The 16,971-nt window shown below is 46.1% G+C and overlaps 2 protein-coding genes across 3 annotated transcripts; one reads left to right on the top strand and one right to left on the bottom strand.

Moving 5' to 3' along the window:
• The first annotated feature begins 16 nt into the window (after positions 1-16).
• On the top strand, positions 17-7,222 carry CCNDBP1 (cyclin D1 binding protein 1). Of its 2 annotated transcripts, XM_064673726.1 has the most exons (11): positions 17-120; positions 201-260; positions 968-1,047; positions 1,686-1,767; positions 2,208-2,304; positions 2,434-2,507; positions 2,812-2,888; positions 3,534-3,787; positions 4,157-4,217; positions 4,877-4,923; positions 5,303-7,222. In XM_064673726.1, the coding sequence occupies exons 1-11, from the start codon at positions 54-56 to the stop codon at positions 5,409-5,411; spliced, it is 1,008 nt and encodes a 335-aa protein (XP_064529796.1). In that variant the 5' UTR covers positions 17-53; the 3' UTR covers positions 5,412-7,222. The 2 variants fall into 2 exon arrangements, with proteins under 2 accessions (XP_064529796.1, XP_064529797.1); XM_064673727.1 differs by lacking the exon at positions 201-260 and having other exon boundaries at positions 32-120.
• On the bottom strand, positions 6,170-15,019 carry EPB42 (erythrocyte membrane protein band 4.2). The gene is made up of 13 exons (XM_064673719.1): positions 14,834-15,019; positions 14,003-14,188; positions 13,111-13,341; positions 12,388-12,506; positions 11,729-11,851; positions 11,170-11,347; positions 10,646-10,784; positions 10,164-10,267; positions 9,608-9,850; positions 8,478-8,798; positions 7,887-8,047; positions 7,352-7,485; positions 6,170-6,426 (listed from the first exon to the last, which is right to left on the bottom strand). The coding sequence occupies exons 1-13, from the start codon at positions 14,841-14,843 to the stop codon at positions 6,276-6,278; spliced, it is 2,100 nt and encodes a 699-aa protein (XP_064529789.1). The 5' UTR covers positions 14,844-15,019; the 3' UTR covers positions 6,170-6,275.
• Between the last annotated feature and the right edge of the window lie 1,952 nt (positions 15,020-16,971).

The raw sequence follows: 16,971 nt of genomic DNA, 5'->3' as shown, positions 1-16,971 counted from the left end.
CCGCTGCCGGGAGCGGACGTGACGCGCGGGGCGCTGCGGGGCCGCTCCCGGCGATGGAGGCGCGGGAGCCGCTGCGGGACGTGCGCGGGGCGCTGCGGGCGGTGCTGGCGCGGGTGCGAGGTGCGGGCCGGGGCCGGGCGGGGTTCGGGCCGAGCCGAGCCGGGCTCCCCGCGGGCTGAGCTGTGTCTGTGCCGTTACAGAGGGAGAGCCGGGCGAGGGCCGAGAGCCGTTCGAGCTGCCGCGCTTCTGGGACGCGCTAGGTACGGGCGGGGAGGGGATGGACCGGGCTTTGGGGTGGGCCGGGGCCGCTGCCGGGCAGGGCTCCCATCCCCCGCGGGTCTCCAGCCGGCGCTTGGCACGTACCCTCCGCTCGTGGAATCGTAGGATCGTCAGGGTTGGAATGGACCTTTAAGATCATCGAGTCCAGCTGTCAACCCAGCGCTGCCTCTGTAACCCCTAAACCACATCGCTCAGCGCCAGATCCGGGCGCCGCTCAAACGCCTCCAGCGATGGTGACTCCATCACCTCCTTGGGCAACCTATTCCAGTGCCTGACCACCCTAACAGTGGTCACCAGGCAAAGCAGCAGCCGATATTGAACCGTTGGTACACAAGATTTATAGAGCCTTTGGTCCCTGTTAAAGCCTCCCAGTGCATCCTGGTGAAGAGGTCATGGACCGAGATGCAGACTGGGGTTGTGGGTATCACTACCAGCCATATGAGAAAAAAAAAAAAACAAAAAAAAAAGCAGGCATAGGACACAAGCTACATACATGGCACCATGGAATTCTGCTTTGGAGTGGGATTTAGTGTATGTGTTTGTATGGCTTGGAAGGAAGTAATGATAATCAAGCAAGTAATGATAATCAAGTAGTAGCATCAGAGATACCACTCATCAAGCCGCTCTGTTCTTTTATCCTTTACCCAAGTTACTTTCTTTTCTTTTGCTCCCATTGGATTTTTTCTAGGTCAGACATTCCAAGTAACGTCACAGGAAGCTACAAAGCTGAGTCTGGCGTTCTCAAGGCCTCCGCTACCTTCTGCAGAGGTGAGTGAAAGCCTCCACAGACTGTGAAATTGCCCCTGTGCATGAAGGTTCAGGTGTCTCTTGGTTCACTTGATTAAAACAATTTGGTCCAGTGCAAACAAGGGATGTCACTATGGACTGTGTATTGTAGAGTTCATTAACACAATCCAAGAGCTGCCCAGAGAACTAATTTCTATAAGCTAAGGAGACATACTTACTAGAAGTGTTCTTACATTCTTTAGCAGTTGCAGCTAGTTGCTGATAGAAACAGAATATTGTAGAATACAGACTTTAGATCCAACAAAGAATATGAAATATTTTTGCTATTAATTGAGAGAAATTTATCACACCTGTGTTTGGAGGACAGGAATAAAAAAATCTCCAGACTAATGATCTAAGCTACTTCTTCCTCTCTGGTGTATGACCACCACACCAGGGCGTGTTTTGTTACCCAGTCATGTTATTATGCATACAGCTTGTTTATTTGTATTTTCTTCTTGTGTTGGATTTGTTTCTCAAACAGGACGGCCGTTATTATGTTTCCCTTTTCTCAAAGCAGTCTGAAAGCCAGTGATTGCTTGTGAGACTTTCTAAATATGCTGCAGCTGTGTGCTACTCATGATGATCTGAAGGTGATCCTTTTGCATCTCCATTTTCAGGATTGCAGGAAGCTGAGTGAAGATGTCCAAAATGCCATTCTTGCAGTTGCCACAGTGTACTACTGGCTCCCCAAGGGCCAAGGTGAGATAGTGACAGCAAGGCAGCCACCCCTGTATAAAGAAACCCCGTATTTCAGAGCCCAGTATGAGATCTGGCATCCACAGGAAAGCAAACTTTCATTAGCAGGTTATCCCATTATCAGCTGTTCTGTAGACTTTGATCGTGTTTATGAGTGAACTACTTGTCTGTCTACTCCTGCAGATTTCCATCTGTGGAAGAATGATAATGTAGGAAGTTGTATAGTTGATTGAGTGTTGGTATTTATGAAGTGTTGAAATTATTGTCCAGAGTCCTTTTGGAACTGGGAAGCATCTTGCTTCCTTCCTACCTGTAACTTCATTTATACAGTGTATCCACACAAACAGAGCAGTCTGTGTGTTCATCTTTGTGTTCATCTCAGCAGTTGCTTTCTGTCAGTGCTGACTGTGGCAGCTTTCTTGCTCTTTCTCAATCTCACCCAGGTACTACTCTCCGGAAGATGGTGCGAGATGCTACCACTGAAGTAGTGGAAGGGATGATCCAGCTCACAGACACAATTCTCAATGCTCCAGCAGAGAGGTAATTTTTAATCACATGATTCTATGATTTTATGATAATTTTTTGGAAAAAAAAGGAAGAAAAAGTTACAAGTATACTTGTTAACAAGTATACTTGAGTCTAACTTTGGGGGCTTTTGTTTTGTTTCAGCTTATCTCAGGAACAGCTTATATCCACTGGAGGTGTGTGGGAGGCATGTGAACAAGTGTCCAACCTGCCACGAGGTGAGTGTTGTAAATGCAGAACAACAGGACTAGGAGGTGTTGCCTTGGAATATCAGTAGCCTTTGCAAAGGTATTCTAGGTGGTAAAATGAAGGCTCACTCATTCTCCAAAACCCGACTGGTTTTGAAATGTATAAGCTTGGAAGCTGGGCCAGATTGTTTGCATGACAACAGTGCAGCTCTGAGCTCTGCAAGAAGTATGATCCTGCAATCTCAAGATCTAATGATGGCAAACCCAGATGAAGATTGTTGCAAACTGATTTGAAACGGTGGGGTGCCACAATTTTTATCCTTTTCCTTTGCAGATAACCAGGCAGCAGTTGCATCAGCTCTGACTGCATGTCTGGGTGTGGTCAAGGATGCTGTGGAGGAGATGGAACATGTAAGGAAGCCCCTGAGCCTCAGAGGAACCTGCAGTGGTGGATTGTAGACTCACAGAATATCCTGAGTTGGAAGGGACACACAAGGATCATCGAGTCCAACTCCTGTCTCTGCACAGGGCAACCCCAGCAATCCCACCATGTGCCTGAGAGCATTGTCCAAACAATGCCTGAGCTCTGGCAAGTTTGGGGCTGTGACCACTGCCCTGTTCCAGTGCCCCACCACCCCCTGTGGTGGTTCAGTGATGGAATGCAGGGATTGTTTTATATACAGGCTTTGGTTTAAATTTGTTCTGATATGACCTAGGTTATTGGTTTTTGCATGGATTTTAATGAGTTTTTAATCTCAAACTGGGTTTACTTGATGTAAGGTATCCATAAAGCCATGTCCTGAAATGGGGGACATGGGAGATTGTGGGAGGAAGTTTAGGGTGATGTAGGAATGGCAGTATTTACCAGGTTCTTGCTGTTTGCACTGTGGAATTAGAGTGGGGGATTAATTTATCTTAATCCAGTTCTGGGATTAACCAGCTGAGATTTCCCCCATTAATTATTTGCATGATGTCTAGATGATGTTATCCCTTTCCTTCCGGCTATTGCTGGAATTGATGTCAGGCTCTGGGTTTTCAGTGCATCTGTGTTCTCAGGCACTGGTGGAAGGGCAGGATCCCTATGGTGACATCATGGAAGATGAAGAGCTGGGCTTTCGGGGCAACAGAGACACATATTGGTCAGAAGGTGACCGGCAGCTGCTGAGCTCCTGCATGGGGTTAATGAAGGCTTCCAAAGCTTGCCTGAAGAAAGTCCTGGGTGCAGTGAAGGCCTATGGCAAAGCTGATTCTCCAGAGCAGATTGCTCAGCTGGATGACCTTGCAGACATTGCTAATGAGATCAGTCCAAGGTAAGCAGGTCTCTCCCTGTGCTGCTTTTTGCTCTGGAGCAGCCCTGGTCTCTCTTGAGGTCTAGAGAATGGATTAGGACTGCCTTTATGGTGCTGGAGCTGTGAGCAGGTGGTGGGGAGACTGTTATAGCATAAGCTGTTGAGAGTTGTGCAGGTCAGGAGGGGAACAGACATTGCAATTTGGGGTTGAGCTGTGGCCACATCTCACGCTGTGGTGAGAGGGGCACATCCCATGGGTATGACTGATGTCTGCTTGTCATGCACTGCTGTTCCTGACTTACATTCAGGGCTGGGTGTGGCCTTTGACCAGGATCCATGAATTGTGCTGGCAGGACCTTTCTTCCATTGCTCCCCTCTTTTCTATCCTAGCGTTGATGAGCTGGCACTGAGCATGTACCCACCTGTGAACCCTCTGGCTGTGCGACTTAATGTGAGTATCTGCAGCCTGTGCATGGGACTGGGCTGTAGAGAATGGGGAGAAATCAAATTGGAGGGGTTATGTGACTGTCAGGGAGAGGGAGGTGTTAGTGACTGCCTCAGTAAAGATTTCTTAGGGTTGAAGAGTGGTTCTTAGCTTCCTTAGCTTCCTTTAGGTGGAAATACATTCCTCATCTTTACCTCTTCTGGGAAGGGCATGACCACTTGGAGCTTTAGCTCTGAGCTGTAATCCATAGAGATGTCCAGTGACAAAACTGGTTTCATGCCTTTGGCCAGTGGCATGATTTTTTGCAATAAAAAAGAAAGTATTGCTTAATGTCAAATTGCATTAAAGTCAGTCACTTGTGACTTCATATCTTAATATCAGTTACCAATTTCTAATAGGCTTGTCTTTTTTTTGAATAAAGCATTTTAATGTATGCTTTAAAAACCATACATGTATTTATTTTTACCTGTCCCAGCCAGCAGTAGGATGGGAGACACTTCCAGCTTGGCAGTGATAGATAACTCCATTCTGCATCAGGATTGGTGGCAGTTTTACTCATTTTTGGCTGTTGAGCATTCCTGCATTTCTCTTTCCTTTCCAGTACTGCTGAGACCCTGTTTTTCCTCACGTTTGGCTCACTTCATTTCTCTTTTGTTTCCTTCTAGGCTGCTAAGTTGGCCTCAGTGTTAAAGAAGGTCTTAGAGATTGCAAAGTGAGTATGAGCTACTGTTTTATTAGTGTGTGTTCCCTGCTATGAAAGTTCAGACCTTTCTGCCTCGTGTCAAATATGACTCATTTCTAGACAGTAAATGCTGGCATTTTGGAGTAGTTATGATGTTATCTGAGGGGTGAGACTAAGAAAAGGATGGTAGGGATGAAAGCAGTTCCCACTGAAGACACACACGTGTGTGTTAAGGTTTGGGACTACATACATGAATGTGGATTCTTCCTTGCTCAAAGCCCTCTGGGGCTATATCTGCCCTGTTTAGTGCTGTGGTTATTCAGCACTTCACAGTACCCCTGTGTTGCCTGGATGCACAGGTGTAGGACACCCAGGAGGCTTTCCTAATGAATTTCCTCCACTTTTGCAGGACAAGCCATGTGTGTCCACCATCAGAGGAAGGCTGGGTGCAGTTTCTAGATGGTGCAGTAGATCACAACATGAACAAAATCAAGAACTTCACACAGGGTCAACTCTAGCTCTCCTGTGCCTACGTGTGTTGCTGCCACTGGCTCTGGCATGTGCTTTTCCAGTGAATTTTGCTGTTCTTCAGCTGCTCGGAGAATGATGAGAACAATGTTTCTAGGAGAGAACCTTACTGCCACTTGGAAAAACTTTTCCAGGAAGTTGCTCTTTGCCATTGCAGAAGTTGTCATTTTACTTGGATTCTTGGGATGATGCAGTGCTGCATCTTAACCTGCCCCATTCTTCAGACATTACAACTACTGTGGGGTTCAAAGAACAATAAAATATTGCTAGATTTGCATTAGTTGCTTTATCTGTCTTCAGGTGGCAGAGGATATATACTGAAGGAAGGGGTCTTGCTTCTTTTGTAAGCAGCCCAATGAACCATTATAAAATATGCTGCACTGTTGCTGTTTCCTGTTTAACCTTAGAGAGCAATGAACAGCTTTCTATTATTTATTTCCTCAGAAAGCAGCAGAAAATACTGTTTACTACTTTATTAATATCAAGGATCTGTAGGGGGAGAGGGGTGTATCTCTCTAGAGAATTGCTGCATGTATCATCACTTTAAAGTTCCAGGATATCCTTTTGTTTTCACAGGGAGGGAAAATGTCTCAGCAGTGGTGGGTTCAGCACATGTGTGTGGTGAGAAATGTCTGCTTGAGCCTTCAGCCCATCTTTGTCACAGTAAGGTTCAACTTCTGAAACTGGAGAGTGGACATAGTGCCAGATGGGAGAGAGTCGAATTTATACAAATAATCAAAATCAGACATGGTTTTAAACTTAACTTTTATTAAACTTAACATCTGTGCTTGCCTAAGATCAGGGCACAGATCATGACCACTCTTTTGTAAGCAGGACCTGTTCCAAGCTGGGCCTCAGGCAGCTGCAATGTCAGTAGTTCTGTAGCTCTTCAGGCTCTGGAGTTGAGGGCAGGTAAGTTGTGCAGTGAGTCTCCTGGGCCCTGCTCGGATGGGGGTGAATGGGATTTGCAGCTCTTGAGTGCTTTTAGCTTGCACAGATCCCAACCTGAAAGGTGAGAAGGGATTATACAGGAATCACACCTCTGTATTTCTGGTTCCCTGGGCCTAGGAGATGCATTTGCTAAACAGGAGTGTGGTGCCAAAAGTAAAAAGAAAAGAAAGGAGAAAAAGAAATAGAAGAAAGCTAGCAGTTATCTAAACTACCACAATGGAATTGTCATCTGACAGTAGTTTGGGCAGGAGGTAGGACAGGAAAGTTGAAACTCCCCATGGAGCCATCTAAGGTGACTTTGTCCTAATGCAGCTTCTTCAGATAAATGTGGGGTGTTTGTCCTGTGCAGGAGAGCACACCTTTTTGGATGACTCTTGGCTAAGTCACATTTGCCTGGTTCTTCAGTTGGGAAGGGGAAGACACCACTACAATTGTACCCAGGGACTGTCTTTATTGCTTACAGTGGGAAATGGGTGGAAAGATATGTCACAAACAGTATAGTTTTACTCTACTTAAGGATGTTCAAGTGGCTCACTAAAGAGTAATTGATTTCTCAACAGCAAATAATTTCTAAACTTCATGGCTCATTTCAGTGACCTCTGACTTGTCTTATTTAATGTGAGTTTCTGACTAAGTCTTGTGATATTTCTCTTGTTATCCTTTTGTTAGCAGGAAGCTTTTCCTTTTGTTTTCTAGGCCTTTGGGGTTGAAGCTTTCACAGATGTCATACTGGCTTCAACTTATGCGTTACACATTCGTTGGAAGTTCTGTTAGCTTCTCCTTTTGAGTGTGAAAATCTTCTGTATTGTATGTAAATAAAGGACAGAATGCCTGGGGCTTTCATGCTGAAGCAGTTTCTTCCTGCCATGTTGTTGCCTGGTTATTTTTGGGGATAGCCTTTCCTGTGCAAGGGTTTCTCTAGCTTGTATTGTGTCTCTTTTTCCATTTGCTGTTCTCAGATCCATCAGTTTGCACTTACCTGTACTTCCTCTGTCTGTAAATGAGCCCTTGCCCTGCAACTGCTACCACACACTGCTCCAGGGGTTTGGGGAAAGGGTTCAGGAGGCTGATCCTTGCTGTGCTTGGCTGATACTGTACCATGGTTTTTGGAAGCTGTTGAAAGAAGGAAACTGAGCTGAAACTGAGAGAAGGAAAAAGATTCTTCTGTGATTAAAGGGAGATGTATAATTTTTGGTGCCAGAGCTGCCAGTTGGCAGAAGAGGCAAAATCCAGGTTAGTTTCTTCTGCTCTAATTTCCTTCTGCAGCCTCTGATTTCCAGAGTAGTCAGTGAGTTAGGAGTCAGCAGGATTTCCTCATGCACACACCCAGAAAAGGCAGAAGTGGGAGCACTGTGTACAACACTGGCCCAACTCTCCTTTCCCAAACTGATATCCCAGTGCTTTGAAAGAACAAGGCATGAGGAGAGCCACTGAACCAGCAGAATTGTTTTGCTGCCTGTGACTGTGAAAGCTGTTTTCTCCCTACTGCAGTAACAGAATGAGCCCAGTCTAACCTCAATAGTGTGAAGGGGGTCAGAAACGCTGATCTCTTCCTGTGCCAGGTATATGTAGCAGGAGGCCTCATCTCTCAGCACAGCAGTCAGCCTGAGCAGGTGGGTCTCCCCCAGTTCTTTTCCACACCATGAGTAAGGCACAAGGATCTTCAGGTTGTGGACTGGAATAGAGTGGTGAAATAACAGATGATGAGTAGAGTCTGGTCTTTGCCTGTGTGAGACCTCTGAGTGTTTAGTGCCCAACATTGTACTGAAAGCTGCAGCCTTTAAATGCTTAAGTGATCCCAGCTGGATTCACAGATTGAAAATCTCTAAGGTGGTGTTGCCAAAGTGTTGTATTTCACAGAATCACAGAATGGGTAAGGTTGGAAGTGAATCATGTGGTCAAACCTCCCTGCCCAAGCAAAGTCATCCCAGAGCACATGGCACAGGATTGTGTCCAGATGGTCCTTGAATATCTCCAATGAGGGAGACTCCACAACCTCTCTGGGCAATCATTTACAACCTTTTGTAAACTTATGGCTAAGAGCATTTTTTCTGAAGTGAGAACTAGATACACTTTTCTAGCCATGCACTCAGCCAAGTCCTTACCTTCATTGCTTTGGAGGTTAAAATTAAACTCTTCCTTCCAAAGCTGGATAATGGGCACACCATTATAATGTAGAGACTGGACCCCAACTACCAGCTGAGTAGCCTTTTCTTCACCACTGTGGTTAGACATTTCAATGGAAAGTGGAATATCTTGTCCCGGTTGCAGAGAACTACTCGACTGGAGGTGGAGGGAAAGGTTAACTGGCTCTTCAAGGGCAGTAGGAATGGAGCTAAACAGTGTTGAGCTGCTGCTGATGGTTGTCTCAAGTTTCCTTATACTTCTGTAGGCTTTGTCAAGTACTCCTTTTTCCTTAAGAGAGCCTGTCACAAAAAGGAACACGTATTTTAGTATCCTTTCCAGTTTACTAGTGGGAAGCAGCAAGTGCAGGAGAATGGCATTGATTTATCCTGGCACTACTGTGGATAACTGTTTCTAAGAGCATAGAGAGATATCCTTTTGAGCTTCTGGTTGGAGCAGTTCAAGAATTTCAGCTGACAGGATATTCATTGGATGTACCTGACAGATTCTACTTGGGAAGAGTTGTCATAGCTTTTAAAGCACCTTGGTGCTAACATCTGTCAGAGTAAAGGAGACTGTAGCCTCTTCAACTATTGCTGTAGCTGTGTTCTCATGTGATGGACTGCAGCCAAGGAGACAACATGCCACAGCCTAAGATGAGATGGCAGGGTTGGGTCAGGGAAACAGCACTTACATTCTGAAGCTACTTTTTCAGGGAGAGATTTAGGCAATATCTGAGAGCATAACAGTCCTTTTCAGAAATCTGGGGTCTGAAATAGTTCTATCTATCTGTCTGTCTATCTATTACAGAGGTAATGGGAGGTGAATGTACAGAGTGTAGAGGCAACAGGAACCAGAAAAGTTTTTCCAGATGTGGAAGTGCCTGGTAAAGAAACACCCAGCCATCCACAGACCTGGTTAATGCAATTAAGCAGATGAAATTTAGGCTTTGGTTCTGTAGACAGAGTTGGGTGTTCTCGTGCCATTGAAGAAGGGGAAGTTGTGAGAAGTGGATGACCCTGGTGTTTTGGTTTGGCTCTGCTCTCTGGCCTTTTCCTCTTCACTTGCAACACTGCCAAGGAAGGTGCTCAGCCACTGGCCAACCCCATACCTTCAGGATATTTGTAGTTGTGTGTGATGTCCTCACAGCGTTCACTGCCAACACTCTTGGTGCTGATGTTGTTACCAGTGTATTTTGTGCCACCAAAAGCTGGTTTAAGGGTGTCATCTGCTCTTTGTATCCAGACCTGACACTTGGCATTGATGGCAGCAAAGAAGTAGCAAACATCATAATCGACTTCTGTGTCTCCTTCCTTGATGGCGTGGACAGGGGCTGGCCCACAGAAGGATCGACCTGAAGACAAAACGTGGCCTAGTTAAGATTCAGATGCTTTACCAGCTAAAGCCATCCCTAGTTTAGACCTATACTGGGATTAGTGAAGTATCTAGTTCAGGAAGACATTAGGAAGCAGTGCTGTGATAGAGCTCTTAAAGCTACATAAGCTGCATAAACCAAAGAGATAAATAATGATTTTGGGCCTAAAGTCAACAGGGTGAGTCCCTGTCCTGTTGCATCTTTCCACTGGAAGTTGGGAAAGGGAGGAACACTGAACTGCTTTATTTGCTCCCTCTTCCCCCCTTTCTCAAGCCCATCTCTGGTATCTTACCTTCTCTTTTTTCCTGGCAGGTGGCATCCAGTGCCTGCCACCCGCTGTACTGGGGTGGCAAATCAGCCCGAGCCATCCAGCATTCGTTCCAAACGTGGAAGGTCCTGCAGGAGACATCACGAGCTTATACCAAGGGACTGGGCCCTGAGGTACAGTAAATTTTTAGCCAAATCACAGCCGGTCAATGCTCCTTTCAAAGAGTTCAGTGCATGTTGAAGAGCACAGAGACCATGTTTTTTGATTCAAGTGGAATTTCTCTGGCTGGACTGGGCTATCATTATTCCTTTGTGGGCCTTAGTAATAAAGCACTCTTCAGTTTGGGTTGCCCACTTTATCAAGGACAGGTCATATAGACAGGATCTCAGCTGAGCTGTCTCCTATCCACCTCCCTGCAGCTCTTTCACCTCTTTGTTCCCCCCCATCACTTCCTACATCCAGGTGTTGTCTCAAATTCTTGCTTGGGCCCTGCCATGTTTCCTTACCAGACACGAGCACGCTTGTCCTGAGCGAGCAGTGTCCCATCTTCATCATAATACTCATCCACACTCAGGCTGCTCTTAGTGTTGTGAGCCCACTTAAAGCCAGTGACCACCCTGGTAGGGATTCCCAGGCACCTCAGAACTGTGCAGAAGAGAGAGCCATGAATCAGTTGTGCATCCTGCCCTAAGGGTGCCTCTGCTGATGGGTGTAGAGCCTTTTTTGGTGCTAGGACTGTTAGGAATGGCACAGGCCTGCTGTCTGGACTTTGCAACAGTCCTTGCCCCTTCAGGAAATAAGATCTCATAGGTGCCTTCAGAGAATGGATGTACTGATACTCTTTTATCTCAAAGCTAGTGATGCTCAGTGCTGACGAGGAAACTCTGGGGATCTGCCTCTCACCTAAAGATTAAGGGTTGTGTTACTGGGATCTGTGTTAATCCAGGAATTTAGGCATATGCTAGAGGTCCTGCAGACCAAATAAGGCTTTGCTCAACATGAAGGTCTTTGAAGCACGACTTTGAGGTACCTGAACACATGACTGCAGCAAACACCCAGCAGTGCCCGTAGCGGACAGGCTGGCGTTTCGATGCCATCCACTGCCAGAGGATGGGGCTGCTTCCCAGCCACTTGGAAGGGGGTGTCCCATTACGGTATTTCCCGGCCTCACACTCTGCCAGGATTCCTTTAAGCTCATTGCAGTTCAGCTGCAGGGAAGGAGGAGAGAAAGATGTATTAAGGAATTGCCTCTCTTTGCTAGGTCAACCCAATCCTGTTTGATGAAGCCATTCCCAAGGCAGTTGAAACCAAGAGGATTTTTTTGGTGCAAAGCATGAAGGTCTTGGCTGAGCAGAACAAGCACAGCAATGTCCTCTGAGATTTATTCAGTAAGTGAATAGAGTCACTGCTAAGAAACTCCTGCAGCACTACTTGTCTGCTGCGGGAATATCAGGACAGGCTGGAGGTGGGCAGGAGGTCGGGTTTGTAACAGCCCTGGGCAGGCTTCCTCTTTGGTCAGTGGGTTGCCCTGAGCTGGGGTTGAGAAGATGGACCCTGCTAGTGCCAGGGCTGCTGCCTGCTCTCCTTACCATGGCAGCCACTGCTCGGCAGACGTGGACAGGGCTCCTGCGCTGGGTGGGATCCTTCTCTCCTTGATGGTGTTCACCCATGCACAGCAGTGTGAAGCAGATGTCAACAATGCCCTGCTCAAACTGAAACAAGAACACATAATTTCAGGAAATCCGGCCTGAGTTTTTGTTCTCTTGAGTCCCTACGAGGGTTTGGAAGTGTGCAGGTTATTTCTCCCTTTCTGCTGATTGTCTTATAGAATCTGTCCTGTTCTAATCACTGGCTGTGTCAGGTGGCCTTGGGCAAATTGAAAGATCTACTTGTCCTCACTTTACCTGTAATACAGAGACAGTATTACTAAGTTCTGTTAAATGCTTTTATACCTGTTTTGGAAAGGAAGGCACACAAAGCTCGGATATAGATCAATGCATATCTTTATATAGGACAGCCTGAGAAGGTAGCTAAAATGACATATAGGGGGTTATGTGATTTCATGCAGAGGTCCCTGTTCTCCTGCACAGGCTTAGACAAAGACAGTGAGTGCAGAGAGCAAGGTCTTTCATCAGAGCCACAGCACAGAGATGGGTAAGGCTATCAGCATCCTGTACACACAAGGTATATGTACCCTTCTCTGCTGGTGGCTGTGAGAGGGCACAGACATGTTGGAACTCTGGCTTACCTGACTGAAGTCCCAGGGTTGTGCTACAGCTGCATTTTCAGTCCCCCAGTAGATGACACCCTCCTGGTTTAAAATGTACTCCTGCCGCTGTGCCTCGTTGGGCAAGAACACCTCATCATCTAGATCAGAGGGGAAAAAGCATCAGGAAGAAAACATTCCTGGTCTCAGATGCACTTGCATCTCTCTGACATCAGGAGACTCCACTGCACTCCAGGGACTTCAGCAGTCCCTGGCATCCTGCCTTGAAAAATATCACAGTTTGTGAATCAGACAGGAAAAAAGAATTTCATTGTAATCTCTGTTCCTTGTTCAAAAAGTTCCTCCAGACCTAGGCAGTTGCACTTGCTGGCTCTGCTACTCTCCTGGCTGGTAACTTCTCTAATACTAAGAAAGATACAGTGGCCTTAATCAGACTAGTTACAATCTTGACTCATCTTAAAATCTTTCCTATAGGAAACACTTCATCAAGCATTTTTCCTTAGCAGAAGGGCAGGGCTCTGGCAGTGGAGTACTCCAGCAATGGGACAGAAGTGCTGAGGTAGGCAACTTTGAGCTTTCTTAGCCCCTTCCTCTCTCCTCAGGTGCTGTGAGGAGCAGGGCAGGAGGGGCAGGGAGCACTGGGTGGGTCAGCCTCAGCCTCCACGAGGGCAAAGTGCCAGAGCTCAAAAGCTGTTTTTGTGAAGTGACTGATCCCAGCCTGCCTCTCCATTTCTGACCACATACCTTGGCACCAGGGGTTAAAGAGAAGGGTGAATTCTCCCAGGTCGTGGGAAGTTTGGGAAGCACGTAGAAGCAGAGTGTACTGGCCAATGGGAGCATTGGCAGGGGTGTTCACAGTGAGGGTCCAGGAGCACAGGTCCTGTTCTTCCAGTGCTGCACTCCACTGCTTCTGGTCTCCCAGGCTGGAGATGGGAAATTCAGTCTGGATTTCATCTCCTTTGGAAGGATGTCGTCCTGTAGCCAAAGAGATCTGGTTGTGTTTATTCCAAACATTGTGTTTATTCCTCACCTGTGCAGACTGCAGGGACCTTGTCTGTTTGGGAGCCACAGCTCTCCTCATGAGAGAGTCTAAACCCATTAGCAGCTTGATGCCTTGTGAACCTTCCTAAGGTTACTGCTGCACTCAGGCCTCCACATTTGAAAGTGAGATGTGCATTTCATAGATTTGTAGAAACCAGTGTATTCACTGCCAGAATGGTGCAGACCTGCTGCTCCTGGAATTCAGTCTTAGAACAAGAGTCACAGCCAAATGCTCAAGTTTTGGTAAAACAGGCTGGGGCTGAATGTTGCTGCCCTTCTCAGGGGTCTCACTAGAAAACATTCCTTAAGGCTACCTAAGTTTGAACATTCCTAAACCAAAAGCCAGGAGAGATCTTGTGAGTACTTTCAAATCATGGAGTAGTGAACCTGTATTGGTTATTGTGCTGCAGTGTCTCTTCTGGAAAGGGATCTGGTTGTGACCCTGCAGCAGCAGGAGACTCTACTTTGCCTTAGATAAACAGTTCACTGCCTCATGTCTAAATGTGGGCACCTCTGTCCAGCTCTGGAGATGGCTTTGCCACCAGCTCTGTTCTTCAGGAGTGTGGAGTTCTGATAGGTTTGGTAGTGGTGTTACCTGTCTGTGCAATGAGGAAGCTCCTCTTCATCTGCTGCAGGTAGTTGTGTACTGGAGCTGAGAAGTTCACAGTGATGGTGAATGGCTGCCCCCGCCTCACAATCAGCCTTTCAGTGCTGATTTCTTCTGTGTGGTGGTTATTGTTGTTCATGGGGACCTTGAAATCGCATTTTTTGAAGCTCAGACCTGTAGTGTGAGAAGATACAAAATGAGTTTGGGGCTGTGAACTGCCTGCAGTCTGGCCCAGAGCCACATTCTGAGACACACAAACAGCTGACCAAATGTTTTCTCCAGTCAGACATTCCCTCCCTGCCTTTGAGACTTTCTGACCAGTAACTGTGGGAGCCTTCACTCTGAGCTTGGTTGTTCTGCTGTCAAGTGGCTACTGAGCTGCCTTTTTTGCTGTCACTTTCTTCAAGGTTGCTTGGAACCTGGACCCTCTCCCTGCTTCTTGGCTAAAACACTTCATCATCTCTGCTTCAGTTTTATAGTCTGGGTTACCTCCCACCACCCCTGCCCTCCATTCCCTCTGTCGAGGGTACCTCACTTACCTTTGCTTCCAGACTCTCACCTGTCTGCCTTAGCTGCTTCTTGCTGCTTCTCAAGCTCCTCTTAGACATTGATACCAGCTTTTGTTTGCTGTGCCTTTTTGTGCAGTCTGCCATGCAAACCCAACTCCCTCAGCTTTTAGAGCACAGTCTTGGCTCCTGCCCTGTAAGCTCAGCTCTTCTAAAGCCTCGTGAACACTGTCTTGGAGCAAGAACAGTTGTTTTTTTTCCCTGACACACAGCTTGCAAATGTTTGGAACTAACCAAAGTGATTTTTGCTTACCTTGGCCCATGGTTGGTTCCCTGTACCATGAAAGTCTTCAGCTCCTGCTCACTCTGCTGGGCAACAGATCCTTCCTCCAGCTGTCTGTAAAAACTGTCCTCTTGCAAAGTTGGTTGCTTGATTTCTTTATACAGGGTGGGACGTGATGTTGCCACCTTTCCAGCTTATCTTGCTGGCCTGGTGTGCAGATGTCAAGGGCTCTTTTATCTCTCAGGCCACACTGAAGACACCCAACAGATGAGGTCAAATTCCACAGCGGGATGTGAAGCATTTAGAGACAGACAGGGACAATTCCTTCAAGAAGCTGTGCACTGGGAACTCCAGAGTAGGAAATGCAAATCTCAATATGGCTCTAAACAAAGCACAGAATGCACTTCAAATGTAAGTGTTGGAGAGCTGCTCTACAGCATTGACCCCAAGCTACTTAGATCCTAAACTCTTCAAGGAGTTAATATGAGTCAGTACATCCGTTGCTCTTGTGCCTAATTCAAAAAAGTGAAACCTCTTCAAAATGTGGAAATGTGCCAAAGGCAGCAACTAAAAAAAGTGGAATTTTTGTAGCATAATGCAGACTATTTAAAAGTTTTGCACTGCAGAGTTGGGCTAAGCACATTTTTTAAGTTGCTGTAATATTAAAGGGGCACCACTGGATGGATAAATGATTGGTCAAAAGATAGGAAATAAGATATCAGAAATGAACATCTTTCACTGTGGAGTGAGTCACCAATAGTTTTGCAGAAACCTATGATCTTCCACAAATTCAAGAGTAATTTGAGAAGCAAATCACACAATATTACACCAGAGAACTTGGTGTTTTTCTTAGTATGTCCATATTAGACTTTACAATCTCTTGCTTATATGCATCATTTAGGCTAATTAAAAACTCCCTGTGTTTTAGTCCTTTTACAGCACAGCCTTGATTGTACAGATTCACTTTCACAGAATTGCAGAGTGGTTGAGGTTGGAAGGGATCTCAGAGGTGTTCTTAAATGCAGCTCTGCAATGTAGGTATGTGTTTATGAACCTCTAAATCAGAGTGGTTTAGATCCAAGCAGGTATTTATCCCATCAGCACTGCCTTGTAATGGCTGTGTATTCCCACAGTACCATCTCTTGGTCAAACTGGCAACTGCAAGGAAGATTTGTTGCATCCCTTTGAAGGTGTCTGCATTTCCAGCTCTGACAGTGGCATGTGCACAAATTAGTCAGGAATTTTCCTTTTGGGGGGAATTTCTTGTTTCTTTAGAGCTACAAGAAGTGCTTACACTGTGCCCTTGGGTTTGTCTTTTATAGTGAGCAGTGCCCTCCACATTCAGCACATGGACCAAGTGGTAAAGCAGTGCAGCTTTGGTGGCAGAACAAAGTGATTTGAAACCACCAACTTTGGCTATTTCTGGTTGATCTCTTTTAATCTGTAAAACAGTAGTAATTTCATCGACTGCCTGAATCAAGGCTCTAGAAACTTAGATCAGAAGAACAGGATGGTGGGGAGAAACATTCACCACCCTGGAGGCTGATTTCAATGTCTTTCAAGATCAATTTATGGGAAGCATGTGCCATATCAGCCAGTGCTCACTGGATTATTTTTTTGAGTGATCAAACTGGAATGAGGGCTGGCTGGGTCAGCCTCTTGGGCATGCTCACGTTTAAGCTGTGCATTTATAAAGAAAAATACTGACAATTAGCCATGTTTTACTCCACCGACTCCAAGTGACTTCTGACCGAGGGCTGTGTAAAGATTGTAGGTTTGACAAAAGCTATTTAAATCCTTCCTCGGGCACTTGCATGTTTTTCTCTATAATAATCATTAGTTTAATTGTACAGTTGTCTTATGTCTCATGCAGGAAGAATGTGTTTCTCATGCATGGCACTGGCCAGATCTGCATTTTCACACTCAAACTGAGCTGGGTGTGGTTGCTGAGGGCAGATGAAAATGCTGACACTGTGAAAACCCAACGAGTGTTGCAAAGCTTGGAACTTGGCAGAGGCTTTACAGCTGATTTCCCTTTGAACAGCAGGCTTCCTTTGCAGATAATTAGGATGAGGTCACTCCAAGCTCCCGTGACAAACACTGTCTGAAATAATTGCCTGGATTGTGTTTAAGAAGGAATACTGGAAGGAATTGGAATGGTTTGGCTG

Source organism: Pseudopipra pipra, chromosome 17 (assembly GCF_036250125.1).
Source record: "Pseudopipra pipra isolate bDixPip1 chromosome 17, bDixPip1.hap1, whole genome shotgun sequence".
Lineage (NCBI taxonomy): Eukaryota > Metazoa > Chordata > Aves > Passeriformes > Pipridae > Pseudopipra > Pseudopipra pipra.
The sequence above is the reverse complement of the archived record's forward strand: the minus strand, read 5'-3'. Positions and strand labels throughout refer to the sequence as shown.

Excerpts from the sequence above, each read along its gene's own strand:
- CCNDBP1 (XM_064673726.1), top strand. The coding sequence starts at position 54 with ATGGAGGCGCGGGAGCCGCTGCGGGACGTGCGCGGGGCGCTGCGGGCG. Across the intron at positions 1,768-2,207 it reads CTGGCTCCCCAAGGGCCAAG|GTACTACTCTCCGGAAGATG; the intron begins GTGAGATAGTGA and ends AATCTCACCCAG. Across the intron at positions 2,508-2,811 it reads AGTGTCCAACCTGCCACGAG|ATAACCAGGCAGCAGTTGCA; the intron begins GTGAGTGTTGTA and ends TTTCCTTTGCAG.
- EPB42 (XM_064673719.1), bottom strand. Across the intron at positions 7,486-7,886 it reads ACCCCCTTCACACTATTGAG|CTTCCAAAAACCATGGTACA; the intron begins GTTAGACTGGGC and ends TTCTTTCAACAG. Across the intron at positions 6,427-7,351 it reads TACAGACAGAGGAAGTACAG|GTTGGGATCTGTGCAAGCTA; the intron begins GTAAGTGCAAAC and ends CTCACCTTTCAG.